The sequence below is a fragment of the Castor canadensis genome, chromosome 16 (genome assembly GCF_047511655.1).
Source record: "Castor canadensis chromosome 16, mCasCan1.hap1v2, whole genome shotgun sequence".
NCBI lineage: Eukaryota > Metazoa > Chordata > Mammalia > Rodentia > Castoridae > Castor > Castor canadensis.
In genome coordinates, this window is record NC_133401.1 from 79,109,173 (window position 1) to 79,129,366 (window position 20,194).

Here is a 20,194-nt window from a genome sequence, read left to right on the forward strand (position 1 = left end):
TCCAATGACATTCATTAAAGAGATTGAAAAATCTACCATTAAATTTATATGGAAACACAAGAGGCCATGAATTTCCAAGGCAATACTCAGTCAAAAGAACAATGCTGGAGGTATCACAATACCTGACTTCAAACTATATTACAAAGCAATAACAATAAAAACAGCATGGTACTGGCACAAAAACAGACATGAAGACCAGTGGAACAGAATAGAGGACCCAGCTATGAAGCCACACAACTATAACCAACTTGTCTTTGACAAAGGAGCTAAAAATATACGACGGAGAAATAGCAGCCTCTTCAACAAAAACTGCTGGGAAAACTGGTTAGCAGTCTGCAAAAAACTGAAACTAGATCCATGTATATCACCCTATACCAAGATTACTCAAAATGGATCAAGGATCTTAATATCAGACCCCAAACTCTTAAGTTGATACAAGAAAGAGTAGGAAATACTCTGGAGTTAGTAGGTATAGGTAAGAACTTTCTCAATGAAACCCCAGCAGTGCAGCAACTAAGAGATAGCATAGATAAATGGGACCTCATAAAACTAAAAAGCTTCTGTTCATCAAAAGAAATGGTCTCTAAACTGAAGAGAACACCCACAGAGTGGGAGAAAATATTTGCCAGCTACACATCAGACAAAGGACTGATAACCAGAATATATAGGGAACTTAAAAAACTAAATTCTCCCAAAACTAATGAACCAATAAAGAAATGGGCACGTGAACTAAACAGAACTTTCTCAAAAGAAGAAATTCAAATGGCCAGAAAACACATGAAAAAATGCTCAGCATCTCTAGCAATAAAGGAAATGCAAATTAAAACCACACTAAGATTCCACCTCACCCCTGTTAGAATAGCCATCATTAGCAACACCACCAACAGGTGTTGGCGAGGATGGGGAAAAAGGAATCCTCTTACACTGTTGGTGGGAATGTAAACTAGTACAACCACTCTGAAAAAAAATTTGGAGGCTACTTAAAAAGCTAAACATTGATCTACCATTTGATCCAGCAATACCACTCTTGGGGATATACCCAAAAGACTGTGACACAGGTTACTCCAGAGGTAGCTGCACACCCATGTTTATTGTAGCAGTATTCACAATAGCCAAGTTATGGAAACAGCCAAGATGCTCCACCACTTATCTATACACAATGGAATTTTATGCAGCCATGAAGAAGAACGAAATGTTATCATTCGCTGGTAAATGGATGGAATTGGAGAACATCATTCTGAGTGAGGTTAGCCTGGCCCAAAAGACCAAAAATCGTATGTTCTCCCTCATATGTGGACATTAGATCAAGGGCAAACACAACAAGGGGATTGGACTATGAGCACAGGATAAAAGCGAGAGCACACAAGGAAGGGGTGAGGATAGGTAAGACACCTAAAAAACTAGCTAGCATTTGTTGCCCTTAACGCAGAGAAACTAAATCAGATACCTTAAAGCAACTGAGGCCAATAGGAAAAGGGGAACAGGTACTAGAGAAAAGGTTAGATCAAAAAGAATTAACCTAGAAGGTAACACCCACGCACAGGAAATCAATGTGAGTCAACTCCCTGTATAGCTATCCTTATCTCAACCAGCAAAAACCCTTGCTCCTTCCTATTATTCCTTATACTCTCTCTTCAACAAAATTAGAAATAAGGACAAAATAGTTTCTGCTGGTTATTGAGGGGGGTGGGGGGAGAGGGAGGGGGCGGAGTGGGTGGTAAGGGAGAGGGTGGGGGTAGGGGGGAGAAATGACCCAAACATTGTATGCACATATGAATAATAAAAAAATTAAAAAGACTCATTCTTTTGTGAATAAAAAACAATATGGCTTCTACCTGCCTCTCCTAATTCTGTCCACCCCTGTCTGAGATCTGGACCTTAGAACCCAGCACTATAAGGAAGCCAAAAACCCACTTCTGAAGGTCACAAAGCTGAAGTTATGGAGGACAGAGTGCCACACAACTGAGTGAGTGAGTGAGTGAGTGATTATGTGAGTGAGTGAGTGTTCTTTCTAAGAACTGCAGCTACCAGCTTCTGAACTACTTCAGCTGAGTATAGCAGAGATGAGGTGTGCCTATGTCTTCTTGAATTTTTTGCCTACCTAGCACATTTGTTAGTAAATCAAATGGCATCATTGATTTAAGTCACTTTATTTTGGATTGCTTTTTACTTTTGTTATTTTTTTTAGGTGACCATGGATAACCAGAACATGAGTGACACATCGATACTGGTACAATATTGACCTGATTAGCTAGCTATTTTGTAGTAGGCATAAGAACCACAGGGATTGCAACATGGCACAGATAAGACTTAATGAACAGAAAATGGAAATACCATATTTAAAGCAATATTTTATTCACTTACGGTGAATAGAACTAGTGGCAGTGAGGAGGAGAGAGGAGGAAAGAGGTGAAGAAGGGGGGAAGAGATAAGTAAGAACTTTCAAAGACAAATTATTTGGGTGACAGCCATTCTATATTTCAGGACTGGAAGACATTTTTATATTAGCCAACAATGCTTAGTTAAACTTATCATAATTGCTAATTTCAAGACCAATTCTCTACTCCATGATTTTTCAGATATCCAAAGGCTTTAAACACTTAATAGCAGAGTTTTCTATACCATTCTCCCATATATAAAGAAGAAAATATATTCTCCACCCCATTCCTCTAAAGCAGAAAAATTCAGTTATCCAGTCTTCTAAGGCTATGACTCACTGTCTTAAGTAAAGGTCTCTCTTCAACACTCCTGCATGATAAAAACACTCAACAAACTAGGGATAGAAGGAAATTGCATCAGTGTAACAAAGACTATGTTTGAGAAGCTAACAAAATATTCAATGGTGGAGAAACTGAAAGCTTTTCCTCCAAGATCAGGAGCAACACAAAGATGCTTGCTTTCAACACTTTCATTCAACATAGGCTTAGGAAAAGCAATCAGCAAAAAGAAGTAAACGGCACCTGTTGTGATTAATTTTATGTCAAGTTGATTGGGCTAAGTGATGTCCAAATAGCTGGTAAAAAATATTATAATAGTGCTACTGGAAGAGATGAGCATTGAATCAGGAGAATGAATTAAAGACCTCTTCTTAGCAGTGTTATGTGGGCATCATTCAGTCTGTTGAGGTCCTAAGTAGAGCAACAACAAAAAAAAAATAGAAGAAAAAGGTTGAACTGACAAAAAAGAAAAAGAAAAGAAAAACTTTATATTCCTTGCTTAATTTAACTATTGTCATTAGATTCCCAGAATAGTAGAAGATGGTTGCCAGGGACTGGAGGGTGGATCACAGTTGAGAAGTTATAAGATGAATAATACAAAAATGTTGAGTCTTGTGTGAGAGAAATTAATCAAAGCAGGCTACGCCTGATGAACTGCAAGGTGATGAACGGGAGAAGTATGAGACTCTGTGCTCCACAGTGAATATTTTGTCTTGAAACTCACAAGAAAATAGGTGAATTCCCTGTTTTAAAAACATGAAGGGCTGAGAGTATGGCTCAAGTGATAGAGCATGTGCCTAGCAAGCATGAGGTCTTGAGTTCAAACTCCAGGGCTGCCATAAATAAATAAATATTTTGAGCTGCAGCAATAATTAATTTGTGACCCTAGGCAATTTCTTAATATCATATCCATCCCCAGCAATTTCATAATAGCCACTTTTCCTCTTTAAAATGCTTCTTATTAAGGGAGTATTTGAATTCACTTAGCCCTTAACTTCTCAAAGTAGTCCAGGAGGTATTATGAAATAACCATTGGAAAAATAGTGCAGTCTCAGACAGTGAATTTAATTAAGTAGAACAAAGTACAACCAAGCCATGAAACTCTGGATGTAGATTCCACATGTGGATGAAATACTATTCTTTTTCCCATGAAGTAAAAATAATTTCACTAACATTTGCCATCAAGAAAGCATTTGCAAAAGAGAAAGTTCATCATGTAATAGGGGAGAGGGAATGGAAGAATGAAACTCCTGAGCTTGTGCTGGAGGTATGACTCAAGTTGTAGAGTGCCAGCCTAGCAAGCACAAAGTCCTGTGTTCGAATCCCAGTACCACCAACAGTAACACTTTTGTAAAAAGAAAGAAAACATTGAACTTTGGTCCTAAATTGTTATTCACAAGCCAAGTGACCTTAAATAAATCATTTTACCTCTCTAACCTCACTCTCTCCCAAAAATATGGATTCCAGCCTGTTATTGACAGAAATGTGGCCCCTCCCTTCATATGTTCAAGCCTTAACCTATAATGTTACTGTATCAGCAATATGACCTTTAATGACATAATTACTGCTAAATGTTAACAGTTATAAGAGCAGGCCCTAGTCCAGTGTGACTGGCGTTCTTAGAAGAAGAGAAAGAGGCACACAGAGACCATGTGAGGACACAGCAAGAAAGTGGTCATGTGGGAGCGAAGGAGAGGTCCCAAAAGAACCAAATGTACTGACAACTTGACCTCAAACTTTCAGCTACCAAAATGTCAAAAAAATAAGTTTTTGTTGTTTAAGCCATCTGGTCTGTAGAATTTTGCTATGGCAGTCCAAGCAAACTAATGTACAATCTCAGACCTGAAAATCTTGCTAGGATTCTGGGAACTTTATGTGAGAAAAATATATGTGAAAAACCTTTGTAAATGACGAACTTTACTAAAAATAGAAGATACTGTTATCCTTTGGTGAGAATCATCGTTCACTTTGTGTGTGTGTGTGTATGTGTGTGTGTGTACACATACATACATCAGGGGCATTCCACCTAACAAAAATGCTAGCAGAAAGACTAAAGATAGATATAAAATATCAGTTTATACTTATTACTTGGTTTTATCCAGTCAGGTATTCAAAGTTTGGGGAATTTTATGGCAGGCAAATTAGGAGGTGAATTTTCACTTTTAGGTTAAAATAATTGGAAGACTAATAGTATTCCAAGGACCCTGCTCAGTTTAATATATTCAGTCACAGATGTCAGCAGTGCTATAGGCTGTAATTTATTTCTAAAAGAAGTTATTATGTCTACAGCTACTAATAATATTGATCTTTGTATATTTTAGCTCAGTCCTCACAATCTTTGGAGTATACATTAGTAACTTTTGCATAGCTGTGACCAAAATACCTTAGAGAACAACTTAAAAGAGGAAAGATTTATTCTGGTTTTGCGGCTTCCGAGGGTTTAGTCCATGTTTACTTTGCCCGGTGTGCTTAAACAAGACATCATGGCAGATGAAGCATATGGCAAAGGAGCTTCTTCTCCTCATAGTAGACAAGAATCAGAGTGGGGCAGTAACAGGAGGGGCCAGGGAAAGACACAGCCCCCAGGACACACCCCCAGTGACATACTTCCCTGGCACCCCACCTTCCACAGTTCCTCCACTGCCTAATAGTCTATTCAGATTTTGAATCCATCAGTAGAATAAACCTTTCATTAGGTGAGAGTCCTATGATCAATGGAAAACCCTCACAAACACACCCAGAGGTGTGCTTTACTTATCATCTAGGTATTTCTCCATCCAACCATGTTGACAAAGATTAACCATCTTGGGGTAGTATTCAACCACGACATGAAGATTCTGAGACTGAGAGTAATTGGGGAAACTAAGACTGGGACTATAGTTTATCCCTTACTTTTTCTACCAAATCACTGCTTCCAGTTGCTAATAGTTCTTCAGTAAGGCCAGCTTTGGCATAAGTTTTCATGTAGAAAAATCTGTGTCGATGTGATTAGGTCTTTTCATGCTGTCACACACCATATTTACAATTACATGGTACAAGTACATAAATAGAAGCACAACTGGGCACTGGCAGCTCAAGCCTGAAACCCCAGCTACTTAGGAGGCTAAGATTGGGAGGATCACTGTTGGAGACTAGCCCAAGCAAATAATTAGTGAGATCCCATCTCCAAAATGGAGAGCAAAAGGGATAAGAGGTGTGAGTCAAGCCTGCTTTGCAAATGCAAAGCTCTGAGTTCAAACCCCAGTCCCACCAAAAAAAAAAAAAGAAGCACCAATAATATGCCTAAATTTTTTTTATTGTATTTAAGCTAATTCTATGCATGAGTGATTTCCAACAAAAGCTAGAAACCTTAACAAGTCTTGAACACATTACTACACCATTGCATCATGTTTTAACCTCATGTGGGAAGACACAATCCAAGCTTTTATTATTCTTATTTTGAAACTCCTCTAAAACTCCTAGACTTGACCTATGGGAACTTTTAAAAGTTATTAATTGGTAACAATGGTACATGTGTGTGAGGTACACTGTGATACTTTGTATGTGTATACTTTGTGTAACGTTCACATAGGAGGAAATAACTACTATCCTCTCCAATATTTGTGATTTCTTTGTTTTGAAAATATTAGAAACATTTCTTGTAGCTTTTTAAAAATATTCATTACATACAGTGTATTATCATTTTTGTTATCTATAGTCACCTTACTGCACAAGAGTATCTATAGTCATCTTACCATGCGAAAGCACATCAGAACTTACTCCTCCTATCTAACTGCAACATAGCACCCATTGACCAACCTTCTGGTAACTATTATTCCATTTTCAACTTCTCTGAGCTCACCTTTTTTAGATTCCACATATGAGAGAGATCATGTGCTATTTGCCTTTCTGTGTCATTTAACATAACAACCACCAGTTTCATCCATGTTGTCATAAATGACAGGATTTCATCTTTTTTGAGGCAGAATACTGTCCCATTGTCTATATGTACCACATTTTCTTTATCCACTCATCAATTGATGGACACTTAGGTAGAGTTGATTTCTTGTCTATTTCAAATAGTGTTGCAGCAAACATGGAAGTGCAGATGTCTCTTCAACACACTTATTTAACTTCCTTTGATACAGTTAGGACCTAAGAGTGGTATTGCTGGATCATATGGCAGTTCTATTTTTAATTTTTTGTGGAGCCTATACTATTTTCCATATGGCTATGCTAATTTACATTCCCACCAACAGTGTGTAAGGGTTCCCTTTTCAAGTAAAAATATTTTAAATCAAGAAGAATTCTTTGAATGATTTGATGCTGGAAATTATGCATTTAAAATAGCTACAGGAAACATAAACATTTATAAAGCAATTGGTGATATTTTGTAATGTCTATCCAGAGACTTTTAAGCATACTAAATACATAGAATTTCTGTTCTTTTGTGTTCCTTGCTTCCATTGTAGTCTGTAGTTTTGACTAGAAGCTTTTATAATAGAACAACTTACTAGAGTATAAATTGACTGGGGGCTATTAAATCAAATAGTGTTACACGAGGCCTCAGATTGTTGTTCCATTAGTCAGATACTCTGCTTTCTCCGCTAGCTCTTTCCTGGAATTATTTCAGAAGCAGCAGCAGCAGCATTAGGCAGTACTGGGGATTGAGATCAGGGCCTGGTGCTTGCTAGGCGAGTACTCTACACTTGAGGCATGTCTTCCTGATATTATGTAAACAAACACAGATCTAGCTCATCTTTGAAAAGCAAAATATCTCTTTTATCAACAATGTCTACCCTTTACAGTCAAATTCCTTACAAGAACTCAAGTCATTGGTTCATTTTTCTTTCTATCTTGTTCATACTTCACTTTTTTCCTTTCTGCAGCATCAAATACTGTGCTTGTTTTTACCTGAAACACTTTCCCCTGCTTCCTGTAAAAATGCTCTCTTCTGATTTCCCTCTTTCATCCCTCTCCTCTCCTTCTAGATCACTTCAAAGATTCCTCTTCCCTAGATTCTCTCTTCAGACTTAGCACCTTCAACTCTCTCTAACTGATCTATTTCCATGATTCAAATCATTTCCCTATATTCTGTTCAGTCCCCAAACTATTTTTGGCACCAAATGTTTCTCTAGCAGCTTTCTGTTAAGTTCTACCTGGAAATACTTCTGGCATCTGGAGTTCAAAATACCCTTTCCCTCTCATTCTTCAAGCCTGGCTTTTTTCCTATATTCCCTGATAAATACCTAAATGCAACCCTTATTCAGCCTTTGGTTTAAACTAAAACTTTGTCATATTCCTTACTCCTCCTTCTTTCTGATTTCCATCAGCTCAACCTCCTAAGGTCCCTGGTACCCACCTATTTCTCACCCACCCTCACTCCCTTGGTTCCGCATTCTCACTTCTTCCTGAGTTAATCCAATATCCTCTTAACATCTCTTCTTGCTCCACTGTTGGGCCCTTCTCTCCAATCTTCACTCTGGTGCCATGTGGCCATTCTTAATTCACATTCAGCTGTGGTGTTCTCTTTAAATTCTGAAGTTGGTTCCTAAAAGTCCAAGCAGAGGACATTCATTCCAACACAACTAGAGAGATGGATGAGGCTTTAATTAATTACAGAAGGATCAGGAACTAGAGGGGAGGGGACTTGGTCCAGCTCTTTTTGCCTCCCTTCCTTGGGCCTCATCACAGTTGGACAAGCCTACATCCAAAAGTTATGGAGATTTCATGGATCCCGAATAGGGTATGATGCTTGGACATAGTGTGTGCAAGAGTGAAGGCCAAGCCTCCTCCAACTTCAGAATGGAAACAATTAGAACCAATTGACAATTTTCCAATGAGTCAGGACAGCATCTGTCATACCACCATCACTGTTACATCTGCTTGTTATAATTGGTGTTGCTCAAAGGCACTAAAAGAGCCTATGATTTAGAGAGTATGATTAAATCTTCCTGTTACTGCCTGGATTCTTGCCCAGCCTCAAAGCCTGTTTTGAGCATTGTTTCTTATTGCACTTAATTGTTGATGAAGAAGGTGCTGTATGAAGCTAGGTGGTGAACACATTATGGAGCCCCCAAAATACCCTTGAAATCAGTCACTTGAAAAATTTCTGATAGGCGCTCAGGACTAAATCCATCCTTCTTTAAAAATAGAGAACTGGAGGTATGGGTCACGGGGTAGCATGTTTGCTGAGCAAATGCAAGGCCTCTGAGTTCAAACCCCAGTACTGCCAAAAATATAAATAAATGAAAATTAAAAAATAAAATCATAGTTAATGCAGAACTCTAAGAGCAGATTAGGGGTTTGGAAAGGGTCTTGCTATGTTGCCCAGGCTGGCTTCAAACTCGCAATCCTCCTGCCCCTGCCTCCCAAGTGATGAGATACAAGCATTCCAGTGAAATAATTTTTTTTTCATTTAGGGAATTTGAAATGTTAAAAAAACAAAAACAAAAATAAGATCCTAATCTGAGAGAAACATTCTTCTTACCTTAAACAATAATGTGTGACCTAAAACTCTCAAGTGAAATTTTTAACTATAAATAAGATGTAGAAATTAATGCATACAATTTAGATATTTTTATTAGTGTCAAGCAATTCTAGTACTCTGGATCTCCATCTAGGGTGAGAATAGAAGAATAAATCTGACAACAGAGAAAACACAATAAAATATATGTTTAAACAGGACATTTAAAAAGAAATGTTAGATTTTAATAATAAAGGTCTACCGTTGGGGCTGGTGGAGTGGCTCAAGTAGTACAGCACCCACCAGCAAATGTGAGGCCCTTTCATCAATCAATCTACTATTTTCTGGGAAGTGCTCCATCTTTTTATGTACTTTCCATTAATTAAGACTGTCGATCATCTTATGAGTAAGATATTTTTACTTCCTATTTTTGAGAAAAGAAAATGGAAGCTCAGTGTAATGAAATAACTTGCAAAGAAAAGTCACATAGCTAGTTAAATAGCCATTCGGGATATGAAAATTACTTTATTCCAAAGTTCACGTACTTATATTACCCATAAGACTACATGTTCCACAAAGGCAGGAACCAATCCGGTTTTTTTTCTCCAACGGCACATATAAGTTCAATAAATACTAATGAACTCATTCATGCTTTTCATTGCCATAAAGATTTTATGGTTTCTAAGCCATTTTTAACATTGTATAACTATAGTCCTAATTTTATACATTAGTAATAATAGAAATTAAAAGCAAAAACATGTAATTTGTAAACTCATACATTAATGTAATAAGTATATTAATTAAAATTACTTTTTAAGTGTTTTTAATTGATAATTTATACTCATTACAGAAGTTTGGTTTCAAGAGGAACAAAAGTCCCTTCTCCATTTGAGCTCCAGTTTCTCAAAACTGAACTAATTACCTGACTGAGGTATTTTTCTCAGGTACTTTTTGTCTGGCTTCCTTTCCCCTTTCCACCCCTCTGCCCCATTTCAGGCCTTGGCTCCACGGCAGGGCAAACAGCAGAGGTCCAGCAAAATCTTTTAGATTTCCACTTTTTCAAAGGTCAGAAAACCACTGCACAGGAAGAGGCCATGAAAACAGGTGTTCAGCTACAGGTGTTCAGTTTTCAGCAAGAAATGAAAACTGATGCCTTCTGCACCATTCCTCAGGTTCTTTTACTAAGAACCCCTTCTCACCGTGACAATCTGGGAGAAAAAGGAGTCCAGAAAGAGTGAGGCTAATTATTTTTCTGGCAGGGACACAGGTTTTTAGAGATTAAGTTCATGGCAATACACTGGAAAGCATTACTTCACAGCCCAGTCTGAGCTCTGAGATGCACACGCACTACACTTAGGTTTCTCCTGTATTGCTGTCACACACCTTTCTCTTTAAGCCATGGGAAAAGTGCACCAACTTTTTAATTTCAAGAGTGAATTCATAAGATTGATGCAGGACCAAGAAACTGCATAGCCCAACTCCATTACGGTATCTGATAAGTTACCCAAAAAGCAAAATAGCACAAAGATCAACTGATTTCCAAAGCTCACAAAGAGAACTCTCCGGAACGTATATAAACCACACCATAGAAAATCTACCGCCTCTTGTAATAAGAATCAAAGCTTGACTTTTTTTTTTAACCTGTCATGGTATGTTTAGAAAGACAAGAGGCAGATCACTGTACAACTACAAAACTGCACAGAACAAAACCTCCCAGTGCATTCTGGAGTAATACGCTGGCCAATCTGGCTGGCTGCAGATTGACCTGCCCGGGCAAGGGTTGGCACACAGCATTTAGTTCTGGAATGAAGACAGTCTGGGAAATTGTCCAATGAGAGACGCTTTAGAGGTAGGGGCGTGGTCTCAAAGAGGCGGAGACTTTGACGCTTGATAATGGGAAGTGTGCGCTGATTGGCCGAGCTTCTTCCCGGTACAGACCAGTCCTCTTTGGACCAAGGAAGCCATCCATCAAAAGCACGACACCAATCAGCAGCGGAAGTGCCTCCGCCCACGGAGTAAGCCCCGCCCTCCCATATATTTCTGGGGAGGGCGGGCGGGCGCGGCCCGTTCGGCTCGGGACTGAAGCTGAGGAGGCCGGCACGCCAGGCAGCTTCCCCTCCCCGGGCCCCCGACTCCTGCCTGCGAGTCCCCTCGCCGCGTAGGCCTTTCATATCTAATCTCGCGGGGCGAGGTGAGAGCAGGCCCGGGGAGGGTGGTCACCGCTGAGGAGCTGCAGTCGCTGTCACGGTGAGCTGCATTTGGAGCTTGACCCGGGAGCGGGCGGGTCCTGCGGGTCTGCGGGCGCAGACACAAGCCCGGGCTAGTCCGAGCCCGGAGGGGCGGGGCCGGGGCGACCTCCCGAGTGTCCCCGAGGACCCTGCGCGGAGCCGGGGCCACCCCTGAAGTTCGCGGTGGCTCGCCCGCCCGCCTGGCCCGCTCTTCTGGCTGGCTGCGTTTAAATGGGTGTTTGCACACGGAAGCTCGTGCCCGGGACGCAGGTGTGCTCTGCACGCCTGCACTAAGTTCCCAGGTCCCAGCCGGCCGCCTGCAAGCCTAGCTACTCGGGAGGCTGAGCCCGGGACGATGTGGGTTCGAGGCTAGCCTGGGCAAATGGTGCCGCAGACCGTCTCTCCAAAGTAACCAGAGCAGGATGGACCGCTTGAGATGTGGCTCCAGAGGTCGAGAGCCTGCCTCGCAAGCACGAAGCCCTGGGTTCAAACCCCAGTCCCAAACAAAAAAATTAATTAAGATTCCCAGGCTCACCTTGAAGGTCCCCCCCCCTCCCCCCAGGACGGCCCTATGTGCTCCCCTATTGCTCTTTAGGTAACGAAAGTTTGATATTTTTTTGTTTGCTTGCTTTTTTAGTAGCTTTAGGTTAACTGTGATGAAGCAGTGTGTTGCAGTCTTACGTGAATCTTAGTTTGGGGGGGTTGTTTTTTTTCCAGCACTGGGGTTTAAACTCAGGGCCTCACGATTGCTAGGCAAGCACTGTATGACTTGAGCCACTGTGCCAGCCCTTTTTTGTGATGGGTTTTTTTGAGCTAGGTCGCTCAAACTGTTTTCCCAGGCTGACTTTGAACCGTTATCCTCCTGATCTCTGCCTTCTAAATAGTTAGGATTACAGAAGTGAGCCACTGTCGAGGGGTTGTTTGTGTGTTCTTCACAACAGTTCAGAGACTGTTACCCTCATTTTACAGATGTAGAGAAAAGCTCAGTATTATTGTCCAGTGATTATTAAGCACTGCCTACGTGCTGAGTTCTTTATGTGATTTCACCTAATCCACACAAGTCTCCCAGATAGGTAATGACCTTACTCCCACTTTAGAGATAAGGAACTAAGAACCATTAACTAACTTAAGTGGTTCACATTTTACTATATGTCAGAAGACATTACCATCCTATTTCAAAGTTTTGGAATTCTGTCTTACAATGTCTATTCATAGTTAATGTGTTAACAATGAATAACTTCAAAGACTTGGAATTTGTTTTTAAAAAAGGCATGGTTCCTGGCCTGTAGGAACTCACAATTTAAGATATGGACAGCTTGTAAAAGGGGAAAAAATAACAGCGCTTTGCAGTGTTGTCGATTCAGTAGCCCTGTGGAGGGAAGGGGGACATGTATTACAGAGCACTTCTTGGCATAGCACAAAGGCCAAGGAACTGGGGAGGAATATACTCTTACACTCCTTTCTGGGATTTGTTCTATATATAGATGATAGAGGTACTGACAACTGACTCTCAGAAACTGCTACACCAGCTGAATACCCTGTTGGAACAGGAGTCTAGATGTCAGCCAAAGGTCTTCGGCTTGAGACTAATTGAGTCTGCACACGACAATGGCCTCAGGATGACTGCAAGACTACGGGACTTTGAAGTAAAGGATCTTCTTAGTCTAACTCAGTTCTTTGGCTTTGACACGGAGACATTTTCTCTAGCTGTGAATTTACTGGACAGATTCCTGTCTAAGATGAAGGTATGGTTAAGCTACATTACTCTGAGTAATTTTGCTCAATGTGCATTTTCGAGATGTAGTTACTAACTTTGGGCTGGCATTCATAAAATTGACCTTTTGTATGTTCAGCAAGTAACTGAAACACACTGCATTAATGTTTCCTTGTCTTAATCAAGAGTGCTACATCATTTATTAGATATATTCTGGGATGGAAAAGTTTAATATCAAACTGTTAATTGCAGTTTTCCAGTAGGAAAGCTGGCTGTTTAAAAGAAAAAGAAACTTTCCTTGGTAGATTGGATATTTCCATTTATTTACAATTGTTTTTAGATTTAAAGAAGTTTGTTAAAGTCAGGACGGTAGATTGCGGTTAAAAATTAGGATTTATTTTTTAATCACTACCTATATATAAAGTTCTAATTGTTTTTGGTATTTGACATTTCCAGCTGGACTTTGTGTATAGTAGAGAAGGGAGTATCATGAAGGAGTATTTACATAGTTATTTCCCTATACTGGATAAACAAAATATCTGTGTAGCTCTTTAAACTTAACTGTTAAAGATACAGTCTGCCTTCCCTGTAATACCTCAGGTCACTAGAGAATAATGGAATGTCACACTCAGAATGAAACTCATGTTTTAGCTCTTAGTGCTTCGTGTATAGGAGGAACAAATACTTTGTTGAATGGTTCAAAAAACTTGCTCAATAGATTGATCAAATGACTCTTTAGACACTTACCATGGGTAGGCACTGCCTTTGAATCTCTAACTTGCACAAATGAATAATATACAGCTGTCCCTTAACTATAAAAGTCAAATGTGAGATGACTGCATAAATAAATGTCACATAGCATAAGTCAATACACCTGTAAAGAGGCATCTGTTTACTGCTGAAGGTTGCAAGGGGAGAGCACGGATACTGGTAAATGCTTCTTAAAGTTTCATTTGAGCTATAGCTTAAAAGACTGAATAGAATTGTGATTACACGTTACACAGTAGAAGTTTATAAAATGAATAAATGGGAGTGGTAATGAATTATAGGCAGAGTAAATAGCTTGTACTATAGCAGCATTAAAAAACTTGCATATCTGTCACTACAAAGAAAACAGCCTGAAAAAAATACAAGGTCCTGGAAATAAACCTTACATGTTTCAGTCCTCAAGTTGTCATTGACCAGTTTATTTAGTCAAATTATAACATAATAGAGGCTTATATTTCTATAGTGATAAGAACACAGTATGAATTTTTTTATGCAAGCCAACACAGTGAAACTTGGTTCAATTGGTCAAAAAATGGTTCCAAGTGGGGTACACATGGTTAAGCCACAGTTTAGTTAAAAGTGGATGTGAAGTCCATGACAGCTGAGAAATATGTCTCAAAGGTATAATTTCACAATAGTGTAGGCCTATGGTTGATTTGTTATTTTCTTTTTTTAGGTACAGCCCAAGCATCTTGGGTGTGTTGGACTGAGCTGCTTTTATTTGGCTGTAAAATCAATAGAAGAGGAAAGGAATGTCCCATTGGCAACTGACTTGATCCGAATAAGTCAGTACAGGTTCACGGTTTCAGACTTGATGAGAATGGAGAAGATTGTCTTGGAGAAGGTGTGTTGGAAAGTCAAAGCTACTACTGCCTTTCAATTTCTGCAACTCTATTATTCACTCATTCAGGAGAACTTGCCGTTTGAAAGGTATGTGACATTTGTTTTGAACAAAAGAGGTTTGGAAAACAATCATATTTCCTGGATATTGCATAGAATCAATATCCTCATAGAATTTTAATCAAAATTAGGAAAATGACAGCTGTGGCTCCTTGAATTTTACTGCCTAGCAAAAGTAGAAAGTCACAGTTGTCAGTAGTTTCATAAAGGCTCATTCTTAGAATTAAATCACATTTCAACTTTTCTAGGTTGATTCTACTAGATAAGAATCTAACACAAACTTATAGTAAAAAGAGATTCAATAGGTGCAGACATAGATTTTTTTGAAAAGAAATCTTGAAGGGCCAGTTCTGGTGGTGTACATCTGTAATCCCAGGTACTTAGAAGGCTGAGAGGGGATTGTGGTTTGTGGTTTGAAGCCAGCCCTGGCAAAAGTTAGGGAGACCTGGTATCAAAAAAAATTTTTAAAGACAAGCTGGGCATAGTGGTCCACACCTGTGGTCCCAGCTACTCAGTACAAAGCCAGCTCAGCAAATTCAGTGTGAGACCATCTCTGAAAAATGAACTAAAAAGCAAAAGGGCTGAGGGCACGGCTCAGTGGCAGAGCACTTGAGTAGCACAAAGCCCTGAATCCAATCCCGAGTGACACACAAACACGCAGACACCTTTGTACCTGTGACATGATACTGATTTTTTTTTTTTTTGTCCCAAATCATATAAAACTTGTGTTTGGTGCCTTTGAGAAGTTAATGTCTCTAATAGAAGGGAAATTTCTTTAGTTTAAAACTGATTTTAATGTTTCTAAAAATATTTCTTAACTAGATATAATATTATCTACATAAAATCAATGTTACATGAAAATGGAAGAATAAAACATGTTGATACTATTCCAGGGATGGGAATAGGGGAGATAAAGGAAAATGAGGGAGGGGGTGAATTCAAGTACGACATAAGAACTTTTCTAAATGTCAGTGTATCCCCAGTACAATAATAAAAATAAATAAAATCATGTCACTTTCTTTCTAAAGGAGAAATAGCCTGAATTTTGAAAGACTAGAAGCTCAACTTAAAGCATGTCACTGCAGGATCATATTTTCTAAAGCAAAGGTAAATATTTTATAAAGATTAAGCCTGTTTATATAAACCTATTTTGTATTTGACATTTACTTTATATTTATCTCTTTCAGCCTTCTGTGTTGGCATTATCTATCATTGCTTTGGAGGTCCAAGCGCAGAAGTGTATAGAATTAACAGAAGGAGTAGAATGTCTTCAGAAACATTCCAAGGTATGTCAAGGTCATAGCAAAAATCCTGTTAACAGCTGTAAACTAAACTCAACCCCTTACACTATCTCCTGAAGTGAAATGAAGTGCTGTGTGGTTATTTGAAACTTAAGTAACTATCCTCACGTACTTTTGAAGAAAGACATTAGTAAGATTGCATTTATGACTGGAAACGCAGTAAGACTTTTAATTGATTAATATTCTTAAATTTATGTACAGATAAATAGCAGAGATTTGACCTTCTGGCAAGAGCTTGTATGCAAGTGTTTGACTGAATATTCATCAAACAAGTGCTCTAAACCAAACGTCCAGAAGCTGAAGTGGATCGTTTCTGGGCGGACGGCACGGCAGTTGAAGCACAGTTACTACAGAATAACTCACCTTCCAACAATCCCCGAAACGGTTTCTTAATCGACGCGTTTCATGTTTGTCCTGTGTAGAGAAAACTTTCCGGTGATGTAATTGTCCTCCATAACTGAAGAATTGAAATACTATCTTTAAAGTAAACAAAATGGAGTTTGTCTAGCAAAGGGGAAAACAACTTCACTGATCCCGTCAGCTGATATTTGAAATCATTTACTGTATCTGAGGCCCAGTGCCGAGAGAAAGGAGTTACCTAACCTCTGCTGTGTGTGTTAACCTCTTCATTAACTTAGCCTAGAAAACAGCATCCTCCTCAAAGTAGCCTGAGTTTTTACAGTGTTTTCTTAAATGCATATCGTCTTGCTGTATGTAGACACACGCTTCAGTTCATTTAAAGTTACACAAGCTGAAGTACAACAGGACTAAAGTCTGAACCATATATGAACTCATTTGAGTCTGCTAACATACGCAAAATCATTATGAACTTGGTACTGTACTTAAAGAAAAAGTAGTATGAGGCAAAGGATCTCCACACGTTTCTGGAAAGTGCCGAGGCGTCCCACACTGTAACACAACACTGCTGTAGCAGCAGTTGGGCTCCTAGAAAGCAGTTACATGCATAAAACATGTCAGCTTGGTCATTGCACACGTTACACATTCTTGCCATCTAAATTTGTTAACACAGTAGTGCTTTATCTTTTTTGTGCTCAAAACTCTTAACATTTAACACACTTACATGTGACATGAATCTTAAATATTAACCATTCACTCTTAGCAGTTAGTGGTATTTAGGTAGTTGGTTTGTTGTTGTTTACTTAATATGATTGCAGCAACAACAAAAAACTCTGAGAAGAGAGCTATGGATTTCATTAATGTTACAATGGATATAAGTTTTAAAACCTTAAAACATCACAAATAAACTTGGGAAACCTACCTAATTAACACTATGCTTAGTGGAAGTATGTTTAGATTTGAATTCATCTGTGAAACATTCAAATCAAAGCTAAAAGCATAAATGTGAACTACTAGAAACGAACCTGAGAAGGTAAACTGTGAATCTTCATTTTCTAGCATTGATCTAACTCTATATTGGATCAATGTACTGTATTTAGGTTGTAGTGAAAGTGGTAAACAACATAATTTAAATGTAGAATTTTAAATTATGAGGTTTACATCAAAACCAACATTTCCCAAGGCACTTTTAAGGCATAGTAAAGGTTAATATTCTAGGCAGCAAATGGCTTCCTAGCACCCATAAAGCAAGTTGATATTTCAGAGATGAGGATTTCACTGCTACACAGAAATTACAGTTAAATTTGCAGGTGTTTTATATATACATAAATATAAACCTCACAAGTTTGGCATATTCATTAAATTATCTTTAATATTTCTTCTACAAAACAGGTGATGTTTGGATCCATGATAAAATTTTTACATAAGATCTACTGCCTCTGGTCCCATGAGAGAATTACTATCTATTGTATTGTAACAAAATAAATTACCACTCTAAAAACTTGTTTTCCCCCACTAACAGTAAGTTCAAGCGAGATAAAACACTCCAGAAGTTTTTATTACAGACTGTTTTAATAAAGTTACCATTGCTTCTAATACAGAATTTTGTTTTAAAAGGAAGAGAATACACTTTCACAAATGCCCCTTTTGTGTGTCAAAAAAAACATAGGTATCTTCATAATTATGAGATTGCTGAAGACGTGTTCAGCATTTTCTGTCTCAGCCAGTGAGTGTAAGGAAATGGACAGTGTTAGTGTGTGACAGTTATTCAGCGTTATGTGCAGCTGGAGTCCATCCAGAGTGACTGTGACCAATTCTGACATGTTACAGATAAATGAACTCTGAAAAATAAACCAAAGACCCACAGCACATTTTATCCTTAACTTTTGTAAACCATGTTTTATGGATACCTTTAAGTTTCTCCAAAAGGCTGATATATTTCAATATCTTGAAAACAACAGTATTAATTTTAAGTTGGCACGAGTAACCCATCAACTCCCATTATGTTTGGTACTAAGGAAGATACCTTTCAACAAAATAATTGAAATGCAACTCTTTCCTGGGTGGTTTCTTTCTTTTCTGATTTATTTTACCAATTTGATAAAATAAAATGATAAAAAGCTACCTTTACCTTGTGTATTTGAATTTTGCACTAAAGTAAGATACATGGAAGCAGAAACAGTAAAATCTCTTAACAGTTTAGCTGTCAAAGTGACTACTTTGTTTTCTTTCAGTAGATACAAGGTAAAAAAGTATTTGATGTACATTTTTTTAAAAAACTTTGGAGGCTGGAGGTGTGACTCAGGTGGTAGAGTACATGCCTTGTAAGCAGGAGGCTCTGAGTTCAAAGCGTTTATGCCTTACTAACCACTTTGGTCATTTAAATTCATCACTGCCTTGTATGCACATATGAATAAAAAAATAAATAAATTCATCGCTGCATGGATGATGCATATATCCTAGTTAGGATATATGCAGAAAACCAAAGGAGTCAGTAGCAAATTAAAAAACAAACAATCACAGAGTTTAGCAAGATCACAAAACACAAGGTCAACAAACAAAAAGCAAATATATTGTATACATTTGGCCATGTGCTCCTGGAAGCCTGCATTTCAAAAACAATACCATTTACAATCCCCCTGCCCAAAATGAACAGTAGGAAATAAATCTAACCAAAGATGTAAAGGATCTGCAAACCTAGTTGATCCAGAATGCTGATGGCTGAATCCAAACAGGGACAAAAGGAGACACTAACTGATCAGGGACTGAAAGACTCATGGAATTCCACTCAAAACCCAGCAAGATTCCTAGTAGACAGATTGGGCTAGTTCTGAATGTTAGACAGAAAGATAAAGAAACTGAAATAGGCAAAACAATTTTGAGAAATAGTAAATATGAAGGAATCAAGCAATTCAGTTTTAAGACTTACTGTAAAGTTGTGATAATCAAGGCAGTGTGAAAGAGTAAGCATCCAAAACAAAGCTCACAAAAATCTAACGACTGGTATGGACAAAAGTGCAGACAATTCAACAGGGAATTGATCATCTTTTTAGCAAATGATTTTGAAGCACTTCTGCATAATCATCACAGCTTATATAAAATTAACAGAGTTAAGCATAAGAATTATTAAACTTGAAGGGAAAAATCTTTGTGAACAAAGGTTAAAGAAAGGGTTCCCAGGTATGACATCCAACGTGTGATCAACAAACATGATGAATTGGACTTGACGGAAATTAAACACTATCAAGAAAGTAAAAGTAACCAGGCATGTTGGTGCACAACTGTAATTCCAGCACTAGAGAGGCTGGAGCGGGAGGATTGCTGAGGATAGACTGAACTATAAGCAAGATCCTGTCTCAAAAACAAACGAAAAAGAGTAAAAGCAACTCACAGGAGATACTATTTAAAAATTATGTATCTGATCACACACTTGTTCCCAGAATATGTAAAGAACTCTTAATATTTAAATAAGACAATTCACTTTGAGAACCTATATTCAAATAAATTTGAAAATCTAAAAGAAATGGACAGATTTCTAGATACATATGATCATCCAAAACTGAACCAAAACGAAATTAATCACCTGAATAGACCTATAACACAAAATGAAATTGAAGCAGCAATCAAGAGTCTCCCCAAAAAGAAAAGGCCAGGACCTGATGGATTCTCTGCTGAATTCTATCAGACCTTTAAAGAAGAACTGATACCAACCCTCCTTAAGCTGTTCCACGAAATAGAAAGGGAAGGAAAACTGCCAAACACAT

General features: G+C 38.4%; 1 protein-coding gene across 1 annotated transcript; it reads left to right on the plus strand.

The window, feature by feature from the left end:
* Positions 1 to 11,215: 11,215 nt before the first annotated feature.
* On the plus strand, positions 11,216 to 18,554 carry Ccng1 (cyclin G1). Its single transcript, XM_020184015.2, has 6 exons — positions 11,216 to 11,409; positions 12,875 to 13,135; positions 14,549 to 14,802; positions 15,801 to 15,879; positions 15,960 to 16,058; positions 16,275 to 18,554. The coding sequence occupies exons 2-6, from the start codon at positions 12,875 to 12,877 to the stop codon at positions 16,464 to 16,466; spliced, it is 885 nt and encodes a 294-aa protein (XP_020039604.1). The 5' UTR covers positions 11,216 to 11,409; the 3' UTR covers positions 16,467 to 18,554.
* The last annotated feature ends 1,640 nt before the right edge of the window (positions 18,555 to 20,194 follow it).

Coding starts and splice junctions, on each gene's coding strand:
- Ccng1 (XM_020184015.2), top strand. CDS start 12,875: ATGATAGAGGTACTGACAACTGACTCTCAGAAACTGCTACACCAGCTG. Junction 15,880..15,959: donor TCATATTTTCTAAAGCAAAG/GTAAATATTTTA, acceptor TATCTCTTTCAG/CCTTCTGTGTTGGCATTATC. Junction 16,059..16,274: donor GTCTTCAGAAACATTCCAAG/GTATGTCAAGGT, acceptor ATTTATGTACAG/ATAAATAGCAGAGATTTGAC.